Source organism: Cheilinus undulatus, linkage group 21, assembly GCF_018320785.1.
Source record: "Cheilinus undulatus linkage group 21, ASM1832078v1, whole genome shotgun sequence".
In the NCBI taxonomy this organism is placed as follows: Eukaryota; Metazoa; Chordata; class Actinopteri; order Labriformes; family Labridae; genus Cheilinus; species Cheilinus undulatus.
In genome coordinates, this window is record NC_054885.1 from 10,790,300 (window position 1) to 10,817,889 (window position 27,590).

Sequence of the window (27,590 nt, forward strand, 5' to 3'; positions counted from 1 at the left end):
ACTGGAATTGTCCCTAAAGAGGAACCTGATTTTCACTTTAGAGCTGTTATTTTGTGAACGAGGGCAGGCTGGGTGTGATGAGAAACAGCCGCCCTATTTCTTTAACATTCAGCTGCCACCACATCCTTCCTCTCTTCAGTGCCACTGATGTGAGGACAGAGTGTTCAGTTTCTCAATCATCCTTCAGCTCTTACTGTAAAATAAAACAAAACAAAGGTGATGAAAACACAAAGACAAAGCCAAGGGGATTAGCAGATCATACATTGTTTTATTAAACATATAAATACAAATTTCAACAGAGGAAATGAACACAAAGTACTTTAGAGAAATCTCTAGAAAAGAGTGAACAGAGTGAAGTTCTGAGAAAAATACCATCATCCACCCAGTAAGAGCAAAATAAATCTTGAATGGAGGTTAAAAAAAAATGTTTGTAAAACACTCCGGTGGTGTGACACATCATGTTTCATCAAAGTTTGAATACAAAGAAATAGAAACAGATTTCCAGTAAACCACTCAGCAGGAAGCTCACACAGAGCTGAAAACAAACCTGTCAGGTGTTCTGCAAGTTTTAAACATTTGCCTCAACTTGTCCAAAAACTGCTGCAGTGTTTGCTTCAAAGGAAAAATCCACCCTCAGGACACGAACATGGAAATGACTTGGACTTTCATTGCACTCGCTTTCTGATTTAAAGGGCCATACCTCAGGTTTTGGCTTATTTTAAGGATGTTTGGTTTTTGTTCCCATGCTGCTTTGTGTTTAATGACATGTTTGACACCATTTCTCAGGGTGGATTTTTCCCTTTCAACATAATCAGTCAAATGTATGCGTCAGATGTTAAATCGTAATCAGGCTGTTGGAAAAATAAAAACTCAGCCGTGAATGTGAATCCTGGCGACTACCTGCATTCAAAGTTGTGAGAAGAAAAGTGCAGGACAGTAAAACCACAGAAATCCAAACAGAGGGAACAGTTTGATTGTCAGCAAAGAACAAAATCTTCTTTCTCTCTCCATCGCTCTCTGACAATAAAAACTTCCTCTTTACGGTGAAGCGACTGTGTAAACTCGAGACTAATCTACTTGTGAGTTCCTGTGTTGAGGTTTTTATGGTGGATTCAAACAATCGATTTGCGAGCTCTGCCATTGAGTCTTTAAACCCTCGGATCCCGTCTGTGTGCGGCAGAGAGTACATTCAGACACACAGAGGTAGGAGTGGTCAAGTGTCTGACAGGTTGTGTGGAAAATCACTGAGTAGTCTCTCTCTCTGCCAGACAGAAAACGGCGTCAAAATAGTCTCAAATCAGATACACGAGTGTTTTGTTAAGTTCATCATTTACAAAACGTGTCTCTTAATGTCAAAGTGAACAAAAAATCAATCAGAGGCTTTGATCAGGACCGTTAAAACCTCATCCTGCTGAATGAGCAAGAGAAAACGTGGCGTCAAGAACCAAACAAGTCTTCAGTACAAAATAATCAGACAGTTTTAACCTTATTCAAATAACCAAATTATTGCAAACTTCTACCAAAGTCGCCCATCAAATCTTCACTTTACATCCTCAACAATTCGTGCAACCAATCATCGCCATGTGCTCATAAATCACTTTAATAATCATGTCACAAAGTTGAAAAGCATGCTGTTCTCAAGGTATTTACAGACTCCACATGTATGTTTCATTTTGAAGGGATTAAGTTTGATATCAATAAAATCTCTTAAATTAAACTGGAAATTGGTTCCAACAACTGACTTTATCAAGCTAGAACTGTATGATGCATAAATAGATCCAAAAATGCATACAGATGGCCTGATTCTCAAAGGGCACCCTTTAAACTTGTGTAAAGGAGTAAAAAGACTTGCAAAGGACTAAATTCACTTCTAACTGTGCTGCAGGACCAATAACCAGTATGTGCTCTACTGTTGTTTGCATGAACTTTAATGATCCATTATGCAGAAGTCTACAAAAATCAAGTCTGAACTCTCAGTAGGCTTTATTGGAAAAGACCTATCATCCACTCCTCATTGGTGCAGCTGAAATAATAAACTTGCCCTCCAAAGACATTCAGGATCTGATTCACAAGGAATGCATGGTGTTTGTGCCTGCCAAACCTGTGAAAAGTAGTTTAAAAAAACTCTAATTTCCAGGTTAGACTGAGAGATTTAAATGCCGCCTTAACTGTGCTGCAGAGCAAACTGTGTTTCTCTGAGTGAATATACAGTCATTTGGAGTAAAAGTGGACAATTAAAATAAAAAAATTAGCCTCAGTAACAAATTGTATATCCCATAAATATCTCACAACGACACAGAGAGTGAAAATGTTACAATCTGGTGCAAGTTGGTGGTAACTGTGCTGCAGTACTTATAACTGATTTCATACCGAAACTTTCCAGTGTCGGTTAATTCTGTCCTTAACTGTTCTGCAGAGCAAATTGTTTCTCTGTGAGCCGTTATGAAGTCATTTTAGGGAAAAGCAGACAATGCTATATTGTCCATCTTACAAATATCGCATAACAACAGAGAGTGAAAATGTTGCAATCTAGTGTGAGCTGGTGGTAACTGCACTGCAGTTTTCATAACTAATTTCATACCCAAACTTTCTAGTGAGGGCTAAATGCTGCAGCCCAAACAGTGTCTCTTTCAGCGAGTAGTCATTTTTAGGGAAAGTGGCCAATTTCTATACAAACCAGCGTCAATGATCAATTGTTTACTTCATAAATATCTCAACAACATGCAGAAAGAAAACGGTGTGAGTTGGTGGTAACTGCACTGCAGTATTTATCACTGATGTCATGCACAAACTTTCCAGTGACTATGATGACATTTTAGCTTCTTTTCTTTATATACTTGCCCTTGTCCATTCTGGCCTACAGCTGGGCAATTAATCAAAATTAAGATTAAATTGCGATATGTCCTTCCGTAACTTTGAAATTGCAGAAGGTGCATCATTTCTTTTACCTAAAATGTGTGTCAAAATACCAGTTTAACATAAGTTGTTTGCAGTAGGGTTGTTTTTTTTTTTTTGTTTTGATTTCTAAATCAAAAGGAGAATAACATTAAAATGATAATTCCCTTCAATACAACAATTATCCAATTTGCACAAACAAGTCAAAATAATCCTAAGGCATTTTTATCACTTTTGTTTGTTGAATAACACATAAGATATAAATTATTGCATATTAAATCACAATAGCAAAAATGGGAAAAAAAATATCGCAATTAGATTAATTTTCTCAAATCGTTGAGCCCTAGTCTGGCCTCACAATTAACTTAAAAGAATTACCCTTCTTGCTCATCATCTTTATGTGGACGGAGCTGAGCACCAGCAGCATGAGCGCAACTCCGCAGAATAAAGGTGCAAAAAGCTTCTCTGCGCTTTGCGGCTCAAAACAAGAGAAAACTGGATGTGGCAGGACAGCTTGTGGGTGTTTTTGCCTGGACAGCCTTTGAACAACATGCTAAGAGATGGACTCACAAAAGATGGACAATGCATTCTGAATGAATCAGGCCCTGACTGCTGTTCATGGAGCTAAGACACATTTATGAATCTTTGGATGCCTTTCCTTTAATCCTTTTGCACATTTGTGGATGTTGTTCATTTGATCAAAATTAAGTGTTTCCTAAATTATAAGATGTTAAGGGAAAGGCACAAATTGTCTAAATTGTAAACTTCCCATACGCCACTTTCAAATATCAGATTTGGTGCAACATAAAAATGTAAACAAACTAAACAAAATAAGGTCATATCAATGATCCAGTCCTTAATAATAATCTCTTTAGTATCTCATGTTATTTACTTGATGTTTTTTTTAAAAAAGGAAATATTAAACCAAACTTTTTAATCCAATATTTGGATATCTCTACTCCACAGAAAAGCTAATTTGTTGCTAACCTGCTCCATGAATTAGAAAGTAACTTCAGCATCAAGCTTGAATGTATACATTCATTCTAACATTATAGCAGTAGATCCAAAATATAAAGTGACATAAGATCAAACATTATTTATTTGAGAGACCCTGGAAATACCTTGAGATCAGCTGGAAGTGTTTCTTAACATCATTGTTAGCTTCTCTTTATTTCTTGGCTGTTTTTTATGTGGATGTTTTAAGGTAACACATGAGATCATGGCATGGTTTCATCTTTTCGGTGTGAAGCTTTAAAGTGAATCAGTTTTATGGCTACAGCATTGATGATCCCCCTCAAACCCTTCACATTCGATATCCAACATAAACACAAACTCTTTCTGAGTGATTTCATCCGTGAGTGTCTGTTTATCTGCTGGTTATTGCCGACGTCCTGCCAGATTATTTCTGAACCCCGTGAAAGAAAAGTCTTTTTAAAAAAAAAAAAAAAGGAAAATAGATCATAAAGCAGTTCATCAGCAGTAACATGGCTCCTCTCCTCGGTGAGTGCTCGGTGGGGTCCTCTGCCTGTTTGCATTGATGATTACAGAAAGTTTTCGTGTTCGTGGGTGCTTCCTCATAAATGACTTGTGATGACAGCAGAGAGGAAGAGTCCAAACTTCCCGTCATCACTTTAGAAAATCAAGAGAGGAAGACGAGTCCTTGTCTTTTTTATTTCCTCTCATTTCACATACCCTCGCTGCTCAAAACCCTGACTCTCCATCATTCGGCTACACTTGATCCAGTGCCCCGCCTCCCTCCTTAGCACCCATCCCGCCTCCCGCCCCTCCCCCCCCTTCAACCCACAGTTTAGTCTCATCTCTGGCCGTGGAGGGCCGACACAACAGGGGGCTGCTGGGCACTGCTGGGCTGAGAAACAGGCGGCCACATGGGAGTCTGTTGCATGTGGTGGTGGTAGTGGTGGTGGTGCATGTGGTGGCCCGTGGGTGAAGAGGGGGGCAGCCACACCGGCTGGTGGCTGGGAGGCGAGGAGGCCCAGAAGGAGCCGAAACCCGACGTGGAGGAGGGGGCCGGAGGGGAACTGGCCATCGACACCTGGGAAGGGCCGCTGCCTGCACTAGAGCCGCACTCTGAAGCTCGTAGCTTGGAGAACATGGTGATGGCGTCTGGGAAGTTGGGCGGCGTGGCGGGTGTGTTTCTGGGAGTACACATCTGAGAGGAGAAAAGAAAAAAGTCATTAAGAAGGTTTTTCTTTACAAGTTTTATGACAATCGGAATTTATCGGATCCAGTTTCCTTACTGTTTGCATTTATTTATTATTAAGATGAAGTTTTTAATTTATCATACATACAATCCTGTGCCTAGCCAGCATTCATGACACCAAGAACTGAACAGTAATAGTTGTAATTATCTAGTCATTTCTCAAAGATAAGGTTGTAATTACCTAGTAATAAATTGGCATTTAACCAAATAACAACTTCGATGTATGGGAACATTAGGGATGTATTTAACTAATGTATTAATTCTCAAGTAATTTATAAAATTGTGGAAATTCTCTGGTAATAGGGTGGTATTTTACCCTAACCTGAACTCCTAATACTTATAATATTGTGGCAATTACCTGCTGATTAGGTAATATTTTACCAAAACTCCCCAACCCTCTGTTAATTGAGTATAGTTTTTCCTGAAAACCTCTAACTGTCACAGTATTGGGGCAAGTCGTCGGCAGTTAGGTAGTATTTAACCCTAGCCCTCTAACCCTTACTCCTTAATCTCATCACTCTAACCATAACCCCTTAATCCCACCACTCTGACCCTAACCCTAGTATTGTTGCAAGTCTTTGGTAATAAGGTGGTATTCTACCCTAACTCTTTAATCCCTGCCCTCTAACCCTAACCCCTTACTCCCTGCTCTCTAACCCTAACCCCTTACTCCCTGCTCTCTAACCCTAACCCTCATAGTATTGTGGCAAGTCTTCAGTAATTGGGTGGTATTCCACCCTGGCCCTCCAACCCTAACCCTTTAATCCCACTCCTCTTACACTAAAACTCTTACCCCAACCCTAACCCCCATAGGCCATTCTCTGGAAATATTCTTGCTATTTTGGCCCACTTAATTTTAGTGAGTCCATCCTGAGTATTTTTTAAGTAATTTTCAGTGCTAGTTAGGGTTAGGTTTAAGGTTAGAGGGCTAGGGGTTAGGGTAAAATACCTAATTGACAAATAACTTAATAATTTACACATTATTACAAGTTAAATACTTTTTTAAATACTACCATATTTTTAAGTTAATATTTGTAAAATGCCAATTTACTATTATGTAGTTTCAACCTTTCAGCATATTTCTCACCATAAATCCCACCAAATTACCTTCTTTAACTTTCAACGAAACTATTTTATAAACAAATCTTTACAAAAATGGTAAAATATAAAATTGAAATTATTCAAACTCTTTTTTTAAAGGAGAGAATTTTTTGGCATACTAGGAGTCTCACACCAAAAGAAGAAATGGAAAAAAAATATCATATCGGCCCTAATTTTCACAGATGGTGCATCACCATTAAACAGTAACTCCTGTATCACCAGATTCTTGCCAACAAGGCTCTCATTGTTTAAGTCGCTGTAAAACTGAAGTTTAAAAGAGAAGCTATAAAAGAAGATCCTCTCAACTTTCCAAATAAAAGCCAAAGAAAATGTCATTGCTGTGGAACAGACGGTTGCTTCTTCCACACAAACAAACTTTTAGTTGTTAACCTGATCTTTACTGACATCTGAGAGAAGTCACTTGTTCAGACCAGGCTTTGAACATTTTTTTAATTTTGGAATTTGAGAGCCTAAGGTCGTTTTTCTTGTTTTAGTGCTTTCAAAGTTATTTTTTGTTCTTTTTTCCAACTTGTGAATTATGTTGTGATCTGCCATATCAGCTAAATCCATAATTACTCTACCAACAGTTCATGGAAAAATGATAATAAGGACATGTCTAGCTTCTGAAAAAAGAGTGATAATGAAATACATTCAAAGATGCAAATATAAGGCTGAGAGTTCATCTGTAGGTCTAGAGCTTGCCGTGGGGTGTGGTGAGATCCATCAAACCCAAAGACTGGAGTTTAACAGTTGTTTCTATGTTTTCCTCACTCTTCCAGGAACACGATTCTGGTTGAGAAATCCTATGACAAGACCGGGTATTACATTTCAAAACATGCCGAGTTTAGTCCACACACGTCTGCAAAAGCAAAAACATAATATATCCCACTTCGGTACTTCACAGCTCAGGTTTGTTTACCAAATATAAGCTCGGATGTTCATATAGTAAACTTTATTAACTAAAGGTACATAACAGTATAAAATACTTTGACTTCTTTGTTAAAATGGAGATGGGTCCAAAGAAAGGCTCAGTGGAGTTGTGACACACTGCTAAATGCCAAAAGTCATCATGAGAGCATCGATTAAAGATACACACAAACACACAGAGATCAGGTAGCAGCCAGAAATAGAGGAGGGGGAGGTGGAGGGTGTCCTCTCAGCTGTGCAGCTGGAGGTTTGCTAAATTTAGAGCAAACACACTCAGGCATTTACACAAACACACACAAACAACCAAACACATAGCTGTGACGTGTTTGTGTTCAGACCAAAACAACTAGAATGCCATCGCACCAGTCGACCTCCTGAACTCTGAGTTTGACTACAGTGAGCATCTACATTTTTGAAGATTTAGTAACGGTTTCATTTAGAAAATGTCAGGAGTGAAACATTTTTATCCAAGGTTTTTAAAGTCCAGCATGGTCTCTAAAAATGTGTTTGTTCTCCTCAGTAGTTATATAGACATAAAGCACATTTGAACCAAATTCCAGTCTTTTTTGTGCAATCATTTTGATAATATTCAACAAAGTCTACAGCATGTAGTTTCTTTGCAGCGGTCACTCTTTGCGAACCATCTGCTTTTGCTACAGAGGGTTGGCACTCCTGCCGGCTAGTACTGTAGCTGATCTCTCAGCCGGCAGACAGTTGTAAAGTACAGGAACACAACCTGTGAGTCATGCTGGTGACTTGTCGTCTTTAATCGACTAGTCTTTTTGGTAAAACCAGCGATGGGTTGTGCGTACGTTTGAAGTCTATGTCCTAACATTTAAAGTGTTGCACCACCTAAGATAGTTTCAATGTGGGCTTAAGTCAGGGGTGTCCAAACATTTTCCACAGAGGGCCACATACATAAATATATCAGGATGGTGGGGCCCATTTTCATATTCCTTGCCACAAGGATTTTAAAGTTAGTAAGACTAATCTAATGTAAGTTAATATGCTTAGCCATTGAGTACCTAAATGGCTAGTTAATGGCTGACAGGGCAAATAGAGAGTCATTTTCAGGATTTTGGGGAGCCAGTCAGATTTCAGGGGGTCCCATTTGGCCCTGGCTACCACTGGCTCTGCCCCTGAAAAGTTATTGGTACTGCTATTTGCTGTGATAATCCATCAGGACGTTATTAATCAAGATATTTTCTTGTCAAAATGTTTGTTTACAGATTTAACATGGTAGCACTGCCTTGTGCTGAAAACGAGAAGTTCAATACAGTTGTTATTAGGGATGTAACAATATTGTAAATATTGCGGTATCGCTGTTTCAAAATTCTCGCAATAATACCGTGGCACGTGATGGTATCGAACAAGAACTTGCAGGGCAGTAATACGCCTTGCAGCGTCTACACTGCCGGAAATAAAAAGGAGAAGAAGAACTTGGAGTACTCCCGCTGGTGTAGCTTTTTCTAGCACTATTGAGTGGGCCGGTCTGAGAAGCAAACCACATCTCCCATGATCCCCTGTGCAGTATAGGAAGACATGGCAGAAAGCATGGAGGGTGAGCAGAGCTGATAAATTAAACTTGTGGAACCTTCTGCGAAGTTCAAATCAGAAGTATCGACGCATTTTGGTTTTGCGGTCAACAAATACAATCGAGGAGTAAGCAGGACGGACATGCAAAAAACTGTTTGCAGACACTGCCAGACCATTGTTTGTGTTCAATTACAGTTAGTGTGTTTTATCCTGAACATTCCTGGCACTTAATTTTCCATACTATGACATTTTTTCCAAGTCATCTTTTTTTTTTTTTGACAATACCGCAATAATACCGTACCGTGGCCTTAATACCGTGATGATATCGTACCGTGAGATTTTGATACCGTTACATCCCTAGTTGTTATAATGTGAGCCATATTTAATTTAATCACATTTGGCCGAACTGAACCGAAATAAAGGAACTGTATTTATTCCTAAACTGATTGCACTCTTGTGCCTTTGCAAAACTTGAAATACTTTAGAAATGTGTGATGAAACCATACCCAGAACCCAGCATCTTGACACTTATTGTATCAGAAGTTGAGTCTATCATTACATTCCTCTCTTCTCCTTTTTGTCTTCACACTAAACATTCTTCTTCAGCATGCATTGCCAAATAGTGGCTGTCAAAATCCAAATAAACAAAAAGAGTTTTTTGCACCATGCTGAGTGTGAAAACATTGCGTGTGCTGACTTAAGACCAATTTTCTTATTAACAGTGATAGAAACAGACTCTTGCTAATGCAGATGCTCATTTTTCCAGCCATCATTCTGTTCCACTAGAAAGAGATCATGTGATTATTTATGACAGGTTAAATAGAAGGGGGATTCTGCTTATTAAATACATAAAAAAAGCACAATCCTAAGTATTGTAGCAGCAGAAAAAGTATTAAAGTAAATATGTTTAACATTTTGCATTCATTCAGCAGCAGCAAAGATCAACTTCAACAGAGTCTTTAGGGCTCAAATGAACAAACCCACCTTTGTGTTCAGTGGACCAGTGTCTGTAAAGTATCATTAAACACATATCAGATGAACAGACAGTAACTAGAAGTGTAATCATTACTCGCTACCCCACACACCGTCTGCTGCATCAACGCATGACTCATTGAGGATTAAAGTGAGACATTCATGTCTCAGGCTGCTCCACTCCTCAGGGAGCGCCGGTGTTCAGCGAGTGTTACAAACAATAACACCTCTCATGAGCTGAGCCACGGGGAAGGAACGACGCGTCCCCAAACACAACACACGATATACACATGACCCTCATGCACCAACTCCCAGCATGCCGCAGAACCGGTTCTACGCCTGAGTCAGTGTGTCATCAGAGACGGAATCACAACAAACCGCGTAACGTTCATGTTTGCATCATCCGTATCCTCATATCCTCTTCACAATCACATTTTTCTGTTACTGCTGTTTTTGAGTTGGAGGCGAAGGCCTTTTATGGATGCAGGAGTTGATGCCCTTTTTCAAATGTCCATCAGGGGGCGACTCTTGTAGTGAAAACAAAATAAAGCTATCTTGATTTATTCATCTTCTCCTATCAATCATGCTGTTTATTTACTAAATGGTGGTTTCAGAGATGGTTTTAGGGTGTGGCAACCTTTTGACAAAAAGGATGGATACAAATGACAAAAGCATGTTTACCCAGAGCAAAACTATCCTCCTAACTGTATTTACTTGCTGTATTTCCTTTTATTGTATTCTATTTTAATCTGTGTTGTTGTTGTTGATATTAGTGTCTGATCAATTTTTTAATACTAACTTAACTATACGAGTTTGTTTCGTTTAACCAGTGTTTCTCAACCAAAGAGCCCAATCGTTGAAAAATGCCTTTGCAAGAGCCACAATCTCACTGGTGAATAAAAATAAGTGAAAGGTTGCAAAATAAATGGTTAAAAAGTGACAAAAGATGGGTGGAAAAGGGGCAAAAAGGCATAAAATGGACAAATCTGGTGGAAAAGTGGGTGCAAATTCATAAAAAATTGAGTTAGCGGTGGTCAAAAAGCAGCAAAATGTGGCAAAAAATGAGTTAAGTGACTAAAATGGTCAAAAAAAAAAAAGCCATAAAAAAGGTGGGAAAACGGGGGGGAAAGAGGCATTTAATGGCAAAACGCAGCTTAAATAGGCAGAAAAAAGGCAAAAATGGGAGGAAAATTGCAATAAAGCAGGATAAAAGTGGCTAGAACTGATGAAAAGAGCAAAAACTGGATCAATGTGGCAAAAAGGTGACTAAAAGAATTGGTAGAAATGGGCTAACAGCATCAGAAATGGATTAAAAGTGGTAAAAATGTTAAAAAAAAAAAAAAAAAAAATGCAAATAAGGGCAATGAGGAGAACAGAAATCTCCAGCACTTGTAGTTAAAAGAACAACTTTATTAGACTGATGCGTTTCGGCATGTAGCCTTCATCAGGGTAGTTAATAAGTGAACTTTATGAGCTGAAGAGTGAAAATATGATGCGTTCAGGTAACCGCAATAAATTAGATGACTGTATTCTTTATATTTTGATGTGTTCAAATGTCACATAAAATTGGGAGTCTTTAGTTTTAGAAGAGAAACGAATGCCATGATTAATCATGATTAATCACAGCATAGTGATGTGATTAACTTGAATAACAGCACTATTTAAAATATTTAAAAGCATTTGTTGACATCCATTAAGGCACCCTGAAATAAACCAGGCTCACCCTCTTTGGTCTTCTTTCGCCACCAGTTAATTTCTGGTCCAGTTCAAAATAAACCTCCCTTGTTGCGGTCTATTCAGACCTCCCCCCTGTCTTTGTGGCTCAGGAGGAAGTAGTGACTAACTTGCAGTGAGCAGAGAGAGTTAATATTTGATTAAGATCTTGTTATTGCTGCTACACTGACTTCCTTCTCCTCCAAGCTGTCCTAACATGGCTCCATGAAGACCCCTGAAGCCATGTTGGGACACTTTAAATGTAGGAGGAGGGGGATGGAGAGGCTCTGGTGTTGTCCCGCACTCTTACACACACTCATACAGCGAGGCCTTGAAAGGAATGATGTCACCACGCTGCACCCAAAATAATAACAAAGCCAGGCCGCTGCCTTTCTCTCACTCCTTTTACTTCTTTCAAGCTCCAACAAGCTTCTCACAGAGCAACTGCCGGGCATTTTTCACCAACACACGAGCGGCCTGGGGAGGTCATAATGAAAGAGAAAAATTATGGCTATGTTGGCATGCTGCTGCTGCGTGATCGAGATGGGACAGATCTCAGGATGCAGCGTGGTTGGTTAGAGTTCTCAGACACGCACAGTTAAGAAACAGGATTGCATAAGCAGCACTGAGCCAAGGACACAGACATCTCTGTGCACCATGACGCAAGTCTGCAGAGCGACAGAACAATTATTCATTTATGTGAAGTGAATCCTCGTTTTAAGTCCGTAATTATTGTCTTACAGGGCTGCAATTAGAGATTAAACAGCGATCATATCAGCACACACCCTGTTAGAAGAGACAGCCTCTTTAAATAAGCAGAGACAGAGGCAGACATGCTCGTCGTGTGTGGGATCAATCCAAATTATGTGTGAAAACTTGAAACAACATTACTGGAAACTAGGGGTGGGGATCACAGGGGGACTTCCTGATATAATGCAACACAGAGATGGACTTCATCAGCAGCTCCATGCATTTAAAAACTGGCATATAAAGGGTTATATACGAATGATAGGGGTTGCTAATGTTTAACCTGTCTGCTTTTATAACCAAAGGCTTTCTACAGGGTATACACAAAAAAATTTGACATAAGATTTAAAACTTTTTTAGACATTTAAGACCCTGTTCATACAGTTTAAGACCTATCGCATCTTTAATTTCTAACTAGTTACATTAAAGACCCAGATATGTTTTGTGCTAATAGTGAGACGAGAAGGCTGCGAATGAAAATAAAATGTCAGTGATATTTTCTGTTGTAGTATTTAATTAAACTTTCCTGGAGCATTGTGGGCACAAGACACCATAAGGTGGCTAAATGGCAGGTCGTTTTTTTAAAAACATGGCTTCAAGTAGCGATCCTAAAATCTGGAAGTATCTATTTACAAGCACTGCTGTTAAATTTTTTTTATTAAATTTAAAATTTAAAAACGAAACTGCCTACAAATAGGCATTAAGAAAAAACAAGGAACAACTTCCAATTTAGGGGATACTTAAAATCTTAAATTCTGATTTAAAAGCACTGATGTGCAGTGATGACTTTACTGTTTCACTGATCAGTCATATCTCACTATAACTGGGTTGCATTTATTTCAAAATTTTTCTCTATAAGTCTGGAAAGAATTCAGGTCAGATCTGGCAAAAAGGAAAAAAAAAAAACTCAAGTGTGATTACGGTAAATGAAATAAAAGCAGAAAAACTCGGCAAAACCCTACATGGATGAAAATGCAATTAAAAAAAAACCCACAAAATATAAATGTAAGACCACATTACAGGGATCAGCAACTACATTTGCACAAGGGACAGATTTTTTTCTTGGCAGACATTTCGGGGGCCAGGTTATTAGCTAAGCAAATAAGATCTACTTAATTTTTTTTTAAATTTCCTTAGAAATGTACCTTGTTTTTAGCCATTAGCAGTCAATTCAGTCCCTCCTGCCTATACTGCAGCCAGCCACAAGGGGGCGATTGAGATATTTTAGCCACATCTTTCAGTAGAGCTGAGCAATTAATCGAAAAATAATCAAAACCAACATTTAGAGCCTCTAACCGATGTAAAGCTGCCGTGTCAATTAATTCAGTTTTTTCCCTAGTGACTCTGTCTCTACTAATGTATCACCCCCTTAAAAACAAACTACTGGCTGTGTAGTCACGTGATAGGTAGCCAGGTGTTGCAGGGCATGTAGCCTGCTGGAAACCCAAGGGAAGAAGAAGAAGTACGAGTCATAGAGCGAAAAATAATCGAAACAGACAGTTTGAGCCTCTAACTGACGTAAACCTGCCATGGCAATTGTTTTAATTACTTCCCGTTTTCTTGGAAAAATTTGACTTTTAAAGAAAAACATTTTCACTTCAGCTGATGTGGGTTTTAATTTCAAATGTTTCAATAAATAACCATAAATTGTTTATCCATGCATTTTCATTTCAATTATTTGTTTTAAAATTCTACAAATACTTACAGAACAGAGTTTGTCGGGGATGGAATGATTGTACATTAATCCTTACCGAGGTAAAAAAAAAAAAAGTTCAATTAATCGTGATTTGGATTTTTGCCATAATCGCCCAGCCCTGTCTTTCAGAGCTGTCACGTTGTTCAGCACTGGATTTGAGTCAAATGTCAAATCCTGATTGGTGAGAAACACAAGCATGAAACAGGTCTTTTGTTTTTGATATCCTGGGAGGGAAAAATACATTCCCAAAGCACCTGAACTGGTAGGTTGATACTGTAATGAGTAGCTTTAATCAAAAATGGACTGATGAGTATTTATTTGTTATGCATCTTGTTTACTTTTAATGGCTGACGGGGGATTTTTGTAAAGCTGTTCAAGAATTAAGTCAATCAAGAAAATACTTCAATCTCCCTTCATTTGGGGGTGCCTTCAAAGGCTGTAGGTATTTTTGAGTATGAAAAGACACTGTAAATACCATTACACATTTTCCACACATTTTCTGAATTTAATAATCTTCTGGGGGTCAGATGGGAAGTAGTGGGAGGCCTTATTTTGTCCCCGGGCCACCAGTTGATGATTAGTGTCCTGCATTTAAGACTTTTTAAAAGCCTTGGTTTTGGCTGAACTGATTTATCAACTTTTAATACTTCAGTTCAGTGGACTCCCTGTTTTAAAAACACAGCTGAGAACAACTCTCTGCTACTGCACTCATATTTACTTTTCTTCTTCATGTGTTTTTTTATGCCTGTTGTTAGAAAATTGTTAGTAAACAGTAAACAGGTGTGCAGGATAGCCAGCTCATTGTCCATTCATAACAAACGTAATTCTCTGCCCTGTGAATTTAAGTTTTACCTTGTAAAAGTATGACAGCTAGCACTTTTATTTTGAAAGTGTTTTAAATTGATGAGCCTTTAATGGCTGTGTGTTTTTCATAATACTTTAATCATGGATAATATTCACAACAATCTCCACCCTGTAAAACAAGCTAAAAGACTCTGTTGAGCGCAAAGTTCGAAAAATCGTCCTGTCCCACACTCTCTACATCCTCCCCTGTTCCTTGTCCATCTCAACGCAAGTGACGGAGAGGAAAACAGGAACAGGGTGACACCCTGTTGCAATGCATACTATCATTGTCTTTTTTAAGTACATCCAGACATTATTTTTCCTGATTATTGCTGACAAAGTACACAAAACAGATTACTATATCCCATGCACTGGTGAAGAACGATGCGTAAGTGGCCAACAATAATGATAATAGTGGGTAGTTGGTTAGTTAAGGATAATTCAACAAAAACACAAACACCCACATTTAAGAGACCTGCTTTCAGAGCATATTTTCAGTACCAGCATGTTTTTCCTCTGGTTGAAAAGCTGAACTTGCTGCTATTCCTGCTTGTGTGTGAAGCCCAGCTGCGTGCCTAAAACTCTGCATTCAGCCCAGTAGGTCAGTGGGTGCAGCCACTCCTCCACCCAGCTCCAGGGATTCAGCCTGTCAGCCTCCGCTCAGCCACACATGCCATACATCTAACTCCTTTTTCCTTTCTAGAAGAATCAAATGCACTTACCATCTGGTGGTGGTGACTGGGGATGTTCGCCTCCTGGAAGAAGGAGCTTAATGCCGTCTGCAGAGAAAGAGAGAGAGAGTGATTGTTTTATGCGCATGTGATTTATTTAGATAAAAACTTATGAGGAAGTAGAAGAGTCAAACTTGTCCCCCTTCCTTTCCGCCCACACAGAGGAAGAGCTGACCCATCCCCCCCGTAACTATAAGAGAGCAGAGGTCAGATAACACAACTGCACATGAAGTGATCTTCTCTCTCTACACTGGGATCTTAAACAGACTAGAAGGACAACAGAGAAGTCCTTCCAGATTAGCTACAAGCTAAATGACAGACTGATGTACCGTTTCACCATGTTTATTTATTAAAGAAATCCTTTTTCTTGCCATTTCCATAACTTACAAACTTTTAATGAATCAAAAACATTTGTGTTCAGCTTTAGTTGAACACTAATAAAGACACTGGCAGACCATCTACACCACAAGGAAGGTTAAAGCATATTTTAGTTTACAAAAAGGAGGCAAATGTTCAATTCAGTGAAATAATCAATCAGAAAAACTTTTTCTTGTTTGAAAGAACATACAAATAATTTCTGGATTAAAACAATTCAGAATTAAGGGATCCAATTTGGGGATATCTTAAGCATACATTGTAACAGCTATAAATTCAGGTTTTTTTTCTCCAGGTTCATAAATGAATTGCAATGCCAGTATACCCAAAAATAACCACAAACCCAAGTTCCAAAAAAGTTGGGATTTGTGTAAAATGTTAATAAAAGCAGGGCACAGTGATCTATAAATCCTGTTTGACCTATGTTCAGCTGAATAAATCACAATACAAGATATTTAATATCTTTAAAAAACTTACACATATTCTGAATGTCATGCTGGCAGTGCATTCTAAAAAAATTGGGACAGGTGCATGTTTACCATTGTGTTGACCTTTTCTTCTAACAATGTCTGGCGCTAACTTTTGAAATATTGACAGTGGAATTCTTTACCTTTTTTGCTAGATGTACAGCTTAATTTGCTCAACAGTGTTGTTTTTGTTGTATTTTGCAGTTAACACTGCTCCATAGATTTTCAATGGGAGACAGGTGTGGACTGCATACAGGCCAGTCAAGTAACCAGGGCCGCGCATACGGGGGGATAAAGGGGAGAGCTTTCCACAACCCAGCCAAACGGGGGGCTATGCAGGTGAGAAAAATCATGGTCCGTTGTGAAGTTAATCTGTGATAATAATTCCGAAGAGGCAAAAAAAAACAAAAAAAAAAAAAACAAGAAAATTGCCAAAACAGGTAACAAGGGGCACAAATTGACAGAAAAAAGGTAGAGTGTTACACAGAGGCAAAATCAGTTTGGAAAAAACAAAACAGGGTTTAGAAATGCAAAAAACCTGTCAAAAATAGGTGAAAAATTGTGAACATTTGTTAAAAAGTGGCAAAAAGCTGCAAGAATCCATGACAATTGGTAACAATGGGTTACTTGGGCTAAAATGGGCAAGAAGTAGCAAAAAATGGTTGAAGGAGGTAAAAATCAGTTCCGAAAAACAAAAAGGGGTTAAAGTGGCCAAACATTGGTAAGTGGCAACCATGGGCTACAGAGGCAAAAATAGGCAAAAGTGGAAAAAGGTGGCAAAAATGGGCAGCTATAGTAGTGAAAAAGGGTTAAAAAGTCGCAAAATTGGACAATAAGGGGTCTTAAATGGGCAGAAAAGGGATTAAAAAGAGGCATAAATTGGTGAAAAATGGCAAAAAATGGGTTTAAAGAGGCAAAAATGGGCCTGATATGGAAAAATGTGCAGAAAAGGGGTTGAAAAGGGGCCCAAATAAGTTACTTGAACATCAGAACCAAACACAAGCTTGGCCCATTCCTCTGCCCCAAAACAAGGCAACTGTTAGCCAGGATGCTAGCACCAATGCTACTGAGCAAACACACATACATTGATGTCATCAATATATCAAAACTGGGGAGGGCCAATGCTCTGTGTTTTTCAGGGGCCCAGCCAGTTCTGTGAGCAGGCGTGCGAGTATCTGCACTCCTACACTGTGAAGCCATGCTGTTGTAACTCATGCTGAATGTGGCTTAGCACTGTCTTGTTGAAATAAGCAGCGATGCCCCCCCAAAAAAGATGTCATCTGGATGGAAGCTAATCCGAATGTAGTCCATTTAAATGCTGCCTTCACAGACGTGCACGTGACCCATGCCACTGGCACTCATACACCCCCATCCTTTAAGGGATGCTTCCTTTTAAACTTTACATTGATGACAACCAGGATGGTCCTCTCTCTCTTTAGCCCAGCAGACTAGGTGGCCATTTTTCTTAAAACAATGCGAACTTGCACTTAACAGACCACAGGGTTTCAGTGCATTTCACATCTTTCCCTATCTTTTTGCCTCTGCCCCAACTTTTTCTAAAACAAGTGCAGGCATCACATTAAGAATGTGTGTATATTGGGTAAAAAGCAGTATAAACATTTTGATCTGTGTTCCAACCTCCCATACACAAAACACTGATCAGTAAAGTGAGACATAAATACTCATTAGCAGCACCCTGACTGCAGAGTTTCTCTCTAAAAAGCTGACTGGCTGAGACAAGAGACGGCATAAAAATGTAAACAGCAGCTCTCATGGCTGCCCCGCTGCACAAACAAGGAAATGAGTTGGCTTCTTGTTTTGTTTTGTCTTTGTTGTGAACACAGTCAAGGCCAGAGGACAAAAACACACTCAATGACCTCTGAGAGACAGAAACACAAAGCTGATAACAGACGCAGCCCAAACAAACAATTCTCTCAATCTGACTGTGGTGTGATTCATGTGTGAGAAGGAAAACACTGAGCGTCACTCCTTAAGATTTCTAGAGTGACACAGGGCAGGCTGCCCCTCAAACTGTTCTGACATGACTGCCAACTCATCCATCTCTGGACAGGACCTTTAAATATACGGGAGTTTAAACATTATTGTGATCAAATTGATTTAGTTCAACATACCCCAAACCAGATATGTATGCTGGGCAGCAAGAGTCAGGACTTCTCAAGGCTTATAAAGAAGGATTTTGATGAAACAGATGTTTCACAGTTTTGTTGTACTGTGAGCCAACAGCATTGGCTGCCACCAGTATAGCGGTTAGCTTGCTTGTAGCAATGGAGTAGCACTGGTTTTACCAGAACTAGGAGCGAGTTGCACTGTAAGCCAGTAGCCATTAGCTTGGATGTGGCTAAAGAAAAGCAGCAGTTTAATCAGACCTCGACCACATTTCTTTATTACAACAGGAGCGAAGAGCCCCACTGGAAGCTTCTCTTAGCAGAGAAGACGTTTTTTTAAGTCTCCTAATAGGCTTAGGTATAAATTTAAGCCACAGATACGCTCTGCTATACTTATACTACAGCAGCGCTAGCTTGTAGAGTTCAGGTTCATGTCCATCTCATTCATGCCCTGCTTGCATTCCTAATGTCCTTCCCCTGGTGCTGCCATGTTTGTTTACTAACTTTCTCTTGCTCTACTGTCACCTCTGCCAACCTTACTGGACAAACAATTGTCCAAATAATTGATTTTATTTTTCCATTATCATAGACTTCAGTTCACATTAGCAATTAATTTGGAAAAAAAAAAAAAAACAATACTTGGTGGACGAGACGATAAGATATATCACCAGACAAAATATGGTGATACTATGCTGTATCGATTTTTTCTCCCACCCCTAGAATTTTCTCAGATGAATGAGTATTTTTATGCAAATAATCAGTTGAACAATCTATATGACTTAGTAAATTCTAATATTTCTTAGGTTAAAATTAGTTCCAAGCAGTGCTAAATCTATTAGCCTGTTAGAGGCAATTTCCAATATGCATTAGCATCAAGCTAAAAACTGCAGATGTACACCCCGCTCCATCTCTTTGAACTATCTTGTAAGTGCATTTTAAATAGTATTGTTTCTGCAATGCACATCCCTTACTGACAATATGTTTTTTTGATATATTGACTTTAAATATCGGCAGAATTTTCCAGACCTGCTGATAATGATATATTATTTTTTAAGCTATTCATACCAATACAGATTTTATGCAGATAACATCGTGCATCCCATCCGCTTCTGCTGAGGCAGACAGGCTCCCATCAATAAATCAGTTTTTCTGGGCTGCATGTATACTGGGACAGGGCCAGGAGTCCAATCAAATAATCCGATCAGGGTATAACAAACCTTGACTTAACTGTGTGTGTAAACAAAACTGGCTTTTTGATGGAAGGAGCAACGACATGAAGCAAAAAGGATTATGTGAGGGTTGGATAAAGAGCCACATGCTACATTTTTTTTCCTTTTATGAACACTTTATATAATTGTACAATCCCAGCATAAACAAAGTAGTGAAGAATAACACTGGCAAACAAAGAATCTCAAGCAGCTGGTGGAGCACGAAAATTGCAAGACAGTCTGCTTACAGTGAATTTTCATGAATGTTTATCTCTCCTTTCTGACATCAGCTCACCCAGGACTTTACTTCGTCAGAATAAAGAACTGGGTAAATATTTTGCTTGTTTTCCATAACTTGGAGATATAGGCTAGTCAAAACTTGGGAAACAAGTCAAAACTCCTTTTTGTCAAGCAGCAGAGCAGCAACAAATATTCTGTCGAATGAACTCCCAGTGTGGTTAAATCGAACCATGAATGCATCAGCCAGAGAGTGAGCTTGTTTTACTGCTCAGCAAAGCCTCTGCTTCCCTTTCACCAGAGGCCTCTTTCTTGCCAACACTTCAATGAATGTGTGGTTTCCCCCACAGCCCCACCTCTCCTCTCCTCTCCCTCCCCCACGCTCGGGTTGTTTGACAACAGCGGCAGCAGTGCAGGAATGTGTGGCGTACAACGTGACACACATATCAAAGCGAGAAAGTGCTGCTGAACTGCTTTTGTGTCCACGCCGTTCTTTGTCTCCTCTCAGTTCATTATTTTGTAAAGTAGGTCTGGCAAACGTCACTCACTGATGTCACGCTGTCACTAAACGTTTCCTGGTGCTGTAAACACAAACTTTTCCAGTACGGGTTTCTAAAAGGGTCAGTTTATTTCCTCAGTGGTGACGGAGGAACATGGAGACAAAACACTCCAGTTAAATAAAGACGGGTTTGTACTATGACCAGTGGCTCCTGTTTATACATGGAGGGAGGGATTTCTAACACGATGATCTTTATGTTAGCTCAGTTGTAGCTGATGTTGTCTGTTCAGTGTAGAAGTGAGTCCAAACAAATCTATGCTGGTGTATAAAATACACTGTATGGATAAAAGTCTGGCCATTACACTAATGTAATGACCCTGTATTCAAATATTTGTACTTTAATATGAAGTTGGCCTTGCTTTTGCAGCTATAACAGCCTCCACTCTTCCTGGGAATTTGTGCCCAAAGCATTTATGAGGTCAGGCACTGATGTTGGATGAGAAGTCATACCAATCTCTGCTGCAGTTCAAAAAGTGTTGGGGTTAAGGACAGGGCTCTTGCAGGCCAGTCAGGTTCTTCCACACTGACCTCATCAAACCATGTCTTTATAGTCCTTGCTTGGTGCACTGGGGCACAGTCATGTAGGACTAGACAAAGGGCTTACCCCAAACTGTTGCCACAAAGTTGGAAGCATAGCATTTTCCAAATGTCTTGGTAGACTGAAGCATTGATGGGCCATTGCTGGAGATAAGTCGCCTAGCCTAAACCCTCAAGGAAAATCCCCATACCATTATCCCTCCTCCACCAAACTTCACAATAGCACAATGCAGTCAGGCAACCGCCAAACCAAGACAGGCATCTGACTTGGTGATGTGAGGCTCGGACATGGAAACCCATTCAATGAAGCTCTGACTGCACAGTTTCGGTGCTTACATTAATACCAGTGGAAGTTTAAAACCACTGGTCTATGTGGTTTAATGGAATCGTAAAAAGCATCTTTGCAGTCGCTGACCCCACTCTGATTTTACATGGTGTTCCCCTTCACAGCTGTTGTTCCTAAATGCTTCCAATTTTCAATAATATCACTTACAGATGAGTCTGGAATATCCAGCAGGGATAAAATCTCACAAACCATCATGTTGGAAAGGCGGCATTCTTCACAGTACCATGCTTGAAGTCGCTTAGCTCTTTAGAACGACCGAATTTATAGAACAAAGGTTTTTAAATGAAGACTGCATGGCTAGGTGGTAGATTTTATACACGTGTGGCATTGAAACTGATTGAAACACCAGAATTAAAAAATGAATAGGAGTGGCTAAAGTTTTTCGGCCAAACTAATCCAATTTCATTATCAAGCACAAGGGAAAATGTTGCTGGATGGCGAGTTTTACGCCAAAAGACGTAATGAAAAAACACTGAAATCTAGTCAGAAGGCTTAAGTCCTGTCTCAGCTCAGTTTCTTTGTTACTAGGTTGATCTAAAGTTAGTCTGAAACAGTGTTTCCAATATATTAGCCACTGTGAATTGGACTCAAAAGCCCCTCTCAGTAACCAAATGGCCAATGCCACTCAAGCTTCGTCTAATATCTTCTAGTCTATGGTTTGTATCAAGCAGACTGGTTTGGTACAGTTAAGTCTAGCATGTTCTGGTACAGTATATCTGACCTTTCTTGTGTCTCCACAGCCAGTTTTTTTGGAAAAGGCTTGTCTGTTATGTATTTTGTGTCCAACTATAATTTTACAGTCATCCCTCTTTATCTCTTCTAGAGTCAGATAAATCATTACTCCCTGAAACTCTCCTAACCAAAAGCTCAACATGCAGCTTCTTCAAATTCTTCTGAAAATCACATGAAAGCTGCTTCAATATTGTAGGGGATTTGGGGTGACGGGCCTCAGGGGAACTGCTGAGCCGAGTACAGAAGACGCCTTTGGCCTCAGCTCGTAGCCTGAGAGCCAGAGAGCTGGGAGAAATCAGGCCACTGCTGTCATAATGACACCAACAACAGGCTGTTTACTACGATGTCACATAGACAGGGAGGAGGCAAACACAACAGACAGATGACATAATGAGCCAACAGGTAAGTCCACGGAGAGAGAATCAATAAATAGCTCTTTCTAAAATATTAGTGGTAACAACCATGAAAATCTAGAAAACTCTGCTGACGTGTAGGACATATAGACGTGTACTAATGGAGAATATCAGAAAGTGTTGGGCTGCTGCCAGCTTCAAGTAAGTCCTCTAAAAAAAGTTCACCACTTAGGAGTCAATCAAGCTGTCCAAACACTGACAACTGCCTGAGGGGAGTCGAGCTAAACCTCCTCCTCCTCTTGGTCCTCCCGCCCCTCTAATGAACCACCTGGCTTTGCTGCAGCCTAGCACTGGCTGCACAGCCCCAACAGATTGGTCATTTAAGCAGATGGAGGAGTGGTCTGAGCGGCAGATCCATCTGGAGGCTTCAACTCCTTCAGGTGTCAGTCAGCTGTTCAACAGGCTTTATATACCCATATGTTATAAACACTCTGCTGCTGGAGACGGGGGGACCATGTTGGATTCAGACCATGATACCGGTACAACAGTGAACACTGATGACAAAGAGTCCGACAATCTCCTCGTGTTTTTTCCTTAGTAGATTGCTCTGAACACTTTTGTCTTGATCTCAATGGGAATTTGAGCTATTTTAAACCTGGGCAGGCCCTTATTAGACCATTAGTCAGGGTCTATATGACTTAAAAGTCAAAAAAAAGTTTTGGAAACCTTCCTGTGGATTGCTGCAGGCAGTGACTCCTAAATCTGTTGCTGCAATGTACAGTAAAGCATTAGGGTTGGGAATGATATCATTAAAAATCAAAAGATTTCAAAACCTCTTTCTTTGCCACAGAAACAAAAATTAAAGTAATAGGCATCCAAATTTTGATTTATCTGACCACAGAACAGTTTCCCACTTTGCCTCAGTCCATTTTAAATGACAAACTCGTCTAAAAATGCAAACGACTTCACAATGTTTACACAGTACAAATGCAACTGTGCAGAAATGTTTCCAAATTTAGACAGTTTTTCTTCAATTCTGATTGATTCAATTCTTTCCAATCAAATGTTCTCACGAAATAAATGTAGTTTTGAAACTCTCTGTACTTTGCAATGCAAGCTATCATTCAAACAATATGTGGTACTGAAACGTATCTGACATTCTGACGACCTTTAGGTCAAATATGTCCACTAAAGTATTTGTTTTGCCACTTACAGGCTCTAAAGAGTGCACCCTTAAAGAAACAAAATTTATGTTAGGAGTAAGATGCTTTTTCTTAGACTGATAAACAGTTTTTGCTTCACTTCCATTGAGGCAGCTTGAATTTATTAACAAATACAGAAAATGTACCCCTCAGAAAACAGGAATTACTCATCATTGTTACTAGGTAAGATTGTCTTTGTTCAAAAAAAAAGGGAAACATTTACTAGCAAGTACTTCTGTTAATCTCTGAAACCCTTAAATAATACTGATCTTTTATCCCTGAGCTACTGAGCTATCATCCCTGCAGGGCTAATTTTACAACCATTTCAGGCTGTACTGTTCCCCATTATTATTCATATTTTGTAAGTCTTGTAAATCATGCTTTTATGGCTGTATCTTTATTCTTAATCGATCAGAATTGTTTGATTCTAATGTCTCATTTTGTGTGATGTGCGTGCATGTTTTTTTGACTTGGGTTAATCTCAATATTATTGTCAGTCTTGAATGAAAAGCACTTTGAACAATACAGGTTTTTTTTTTAGCTTTCAAGCTCCTGTAAGTTTTTTCAGTTTGTGTCAATAGGTTCTTTGCAGATGACATCATGCAAAAGCAGGGAACTCCCCTTTGGGAGAGAGTAGTGATTTCTGCATAGACTCTACCATAAAAGGCTATGTTTTGAGCTGTTTATGACTAAACCAAGAATTTAAAGTGTGAAAATGAAAACATTCTTTATCCTTAAGCTACTTTTGTGGCCTGAAAGTATAGTGAAACAGTCAGGCAAAAATGATTTTTTTTTAAACTTATGGTGAAACAACAGGCAGGAGTAAAAGTCCAGTTTTGTTCAGTACGTTTTGCATTGGTTTAAACATTAAGCCCTGATCTTGCCTGTCTTTCAGCTGATATTGGTCCAGTCTTCCTCATTTTGACGGCAAATCTGTCTCTTTTTAGAGCTCCAGATTATTTGGCTCAGCTCAGCAGAGCTATTCGTTTGGGTCCAAAATTGCTTTTAATTTGCTAAAAGTTGGACTTTAAAAGTGTGGATTAACGAACGACAAAGGATGGAGGAAAGGAAACTGGCACTCAAACTGGAGCTAGTGACCATGGCTAACATTAAAGAGCCGTTTCACAGGACAGGCTCGTCCATGAACAGCACATCATTACCTGGTCCTTTGCCCCACAAGGCTTATTCGGTTAAAAGTGTTTATTTTAAAAGCATGTTTGTGATAAAAACATTTCTTTTTAATATATCAAAGAGGCTCAGCTAGCCTCTTAGTTCAGTACAAGACTCTTGTCTCCTTTCAGATGAATAGACACCAGGAAGGCTGCAGGACAGAGTTAAATGGGATATTGATCGCCAAGTAAATCGGTTAAACAGTAGGAAAAAATATCACTTTTTTGGAAAGTGTAGGGATTGTACTCAATGTACGTAAACATTTTCTGAAGATTACTGCAGCGCACAGGTCAACTTAGAGCTTAAAAGTGTTTACTTTCCTCCACTCCCATTCATTCCTTATGGCTATCCCTCATTTCCTGCCCTCTAATGGACACGCGGATCACATGATTGTGAAAAACCTACACAAACAACCCTTGATGAAAAAGTGATATATCTTTGATTCTTTGTTGATTTCCCATGAATGCATAGGTACTGACTTTAAAAAATCTCATCCTGCTTTCCTTTGAAAAACAAATATATCACTTGTTGAGAATCTTTGCCTCATATTTTCGAAATAAAAGACTGCTTTGCTAGTGTGCAACATAACAATTTAGCTAACACCAGCATTTTAGGGGATAAAAATCACAAAAACAAAGGGTAAGTCATGGAGCTAATAATTTTAGTTTTTGTAGGTCATACAAGGGATATCAGTTTCAATTTCAGTCGGTTTGATAACCAGCTGAAACTCCCCCTTGCAGATTTAAATAGCTGTTTATTACAGGAAAGGGTTTATATGAGTGCAGCTGGAGGATGATAAATTAAGCACTTCTCTGTGAGTGGACTCCTTATGTAAAATGACCAAGATTAGTAATAAAGTACTTTTTTGCCACATAATAACATATCAGCCTCCTCTCATGCGGGAAATGTGATTAAGGGATTGTTTTAAACCAGTCTGGCAGGGAGGGGTTATTTTATCACCTTATGTGTTTCTGACGAAAAGATTAAAGCCAAACAAACAAGCCAAACCCGTAGTTTACAGTCTGTGAGTAATGGCTGTTATGAAGAGATGAGAACATGTTATCAGACGGGCCTTGTCTAACAAGATGGCATCAGTGATTTGACTCTCCCCGTCGAGCATAAAGTTTTCGATGACAGCTATTAAACCATAAAACAATGAGCTACCTTGAGCGAACACTACGCTATATAATGGCTGGGTTGTCTTGATAGCAACTAGGCTAACAACAATTAGCTTGGCAATGACACAGTGGATTCCTGCCGAGAATGTAAACAAAAACGGCCATTGAGTGGAGTACCACGTCCTCAGAGCTACTAGCTTAGCTCGTGTTAGCCAACAGGAGCGCATGGTCGCGAGAGAAGACGTAAACTAGCCCAAATAATGGCACGGAAGTTCGTAGAAATATATACACAATACAAATACAGCTTAGAGATTTAATAGCCGCGAAGCAAGAGGAAGCCATTATGTGTACACCGAACACTTGGTCCTGCTTTGACACTCACCTCAAACTGCCAGTGGGCCGCTTGTAGGAGCTGCTTCGCCTGATCGGCGGCGCAGCCTGCCGTCAAAACAAACTGGTTGATCATGACTTGATGTCTGAGCTCGTCCATATTCACAGACATGGCCACCTTCCACGCGGTTTCTTTAGAGTCTAACAAATTTGAAAAAATATAAAAAACTGAGTATAATCGACACCTCAGGACCGTTAACCCCCGTCCACCCTGCCTGCCTGCCTGCCTGCCTGCCTGTCTCCCACCGCTGAGTCTCCGTCCGCAGCCTTCAGCAGTAACAACAATATTTTCATGTCATCACCAACAACAAAGACAACGGCGCTCCTGATTGGACGCTTCGGGGCCAGATGGTAGTGGAGAAGCCCTGATTGGCTACTACGGAGAAGCGTTTAAATTTAGTGGTGCGCTTGGTTTACGGCTCAAACACAGTCCCGATGGGTGGAGTCGAGCAGGACAACAATGACTGATAACCTCTCCACCTTCTGGGTTTTGCTGCAGTTTTGTACACGCGCTTGTGTGGATGTCCGTTAGACAAATGCGAAGCGTTTGATTTCATAGCTCGCGTTCATAGAGCTGATTAGCTACCAGTCTTTACAAGTATTTTAACGAAATGCTCTACATGTAATCAAGATAGAAAAACATGGAAGCACTTACAAGAAAGATGACGAATAGGCTACTTTAACAAACCCAGTTCCAAAAAAGTTGGGACGCTGTGTAAATGCAAATAAAAATAACGAATGCAATCATTTGCACATCTCATAAACCCACATTTTATTCACAATAGAAGATAAACAAAATATCCGATGTTGAAGCTGAAACATTTTAACATTTCACAAAAAAGATAATACCATATTTTGAATTTGACTGATGCAACATATCTCGTTTTCCATTGTGTAGGTTTCCCTCTTCTGTCTGTAAATGGGAGGTGAGGAGACCAGTCGCTGAAGATATGGGAAAGCTATATTGTCCCATATTTTTCTGATGTAGGATTTGGCTGCCTAACAGTCCTGTTCTCTTTTGGTGAAAGGTCTGGACTGCAGATGGGCCTGTTCAGCACACACTCTTCGATTGTGAAGCCATGTTGCTGTGATGGTTGTGGTATGAGGTTTAACATTGTACTGCTGAAATATGCAAGGCATTTCCTAAAAGAGATGAGATGTTGTCTGGACGGGGGCATATGTTGCTCTAAAACCTCTGTACTTTTTGCATTGATAGTGCCTTTCCAGGCTTTAAACTGCATTAACAAGCAGGATGGCCCCTCTCTTCTTGGCTGCATTTCTGGATTGTACTCTATTGTGAATAAAATATGGGTATGTAAGTTTTTTAAAGCCATGGATTGTTATATTTTACTGTTGATTGATAAGACCTTTTCATTTACTTTTTATAT

The 27,590-nt window shown here is 39.5% G+C and overlaps 1 protein-coding gene across 1 annotated transcript; it reads right to left on the bottom strand.

Annotated features, from left to right (window-relative positions):
• Positions 1-248: 248 nt before the first annotated feature.
• ubald2 (UBA-like domain containing 2) lies at positions 249-26,473 on the bottom strand. Its single transcript, XM_041817528.1, has 3 exons — positions 26,195-26,473; positions 15,374-15,430; positions 249-5,065 (listed from the first exon to the last, which is right to left on the bottom strand). Exons 1-3 carry the CDS (start codon positions 26,312-26,314, stop codon positions 4,709-4,711), a joined length of 534 nt encoding a protein of 177 aa, XP_041673462.1. The 5' UTR covers positions 26,315-26,473; the 3' UTR covers positions 249-4,708.
• Between the last annotated feature and the right edge of the window lie 1,117 nt (positions 26,474-27,590).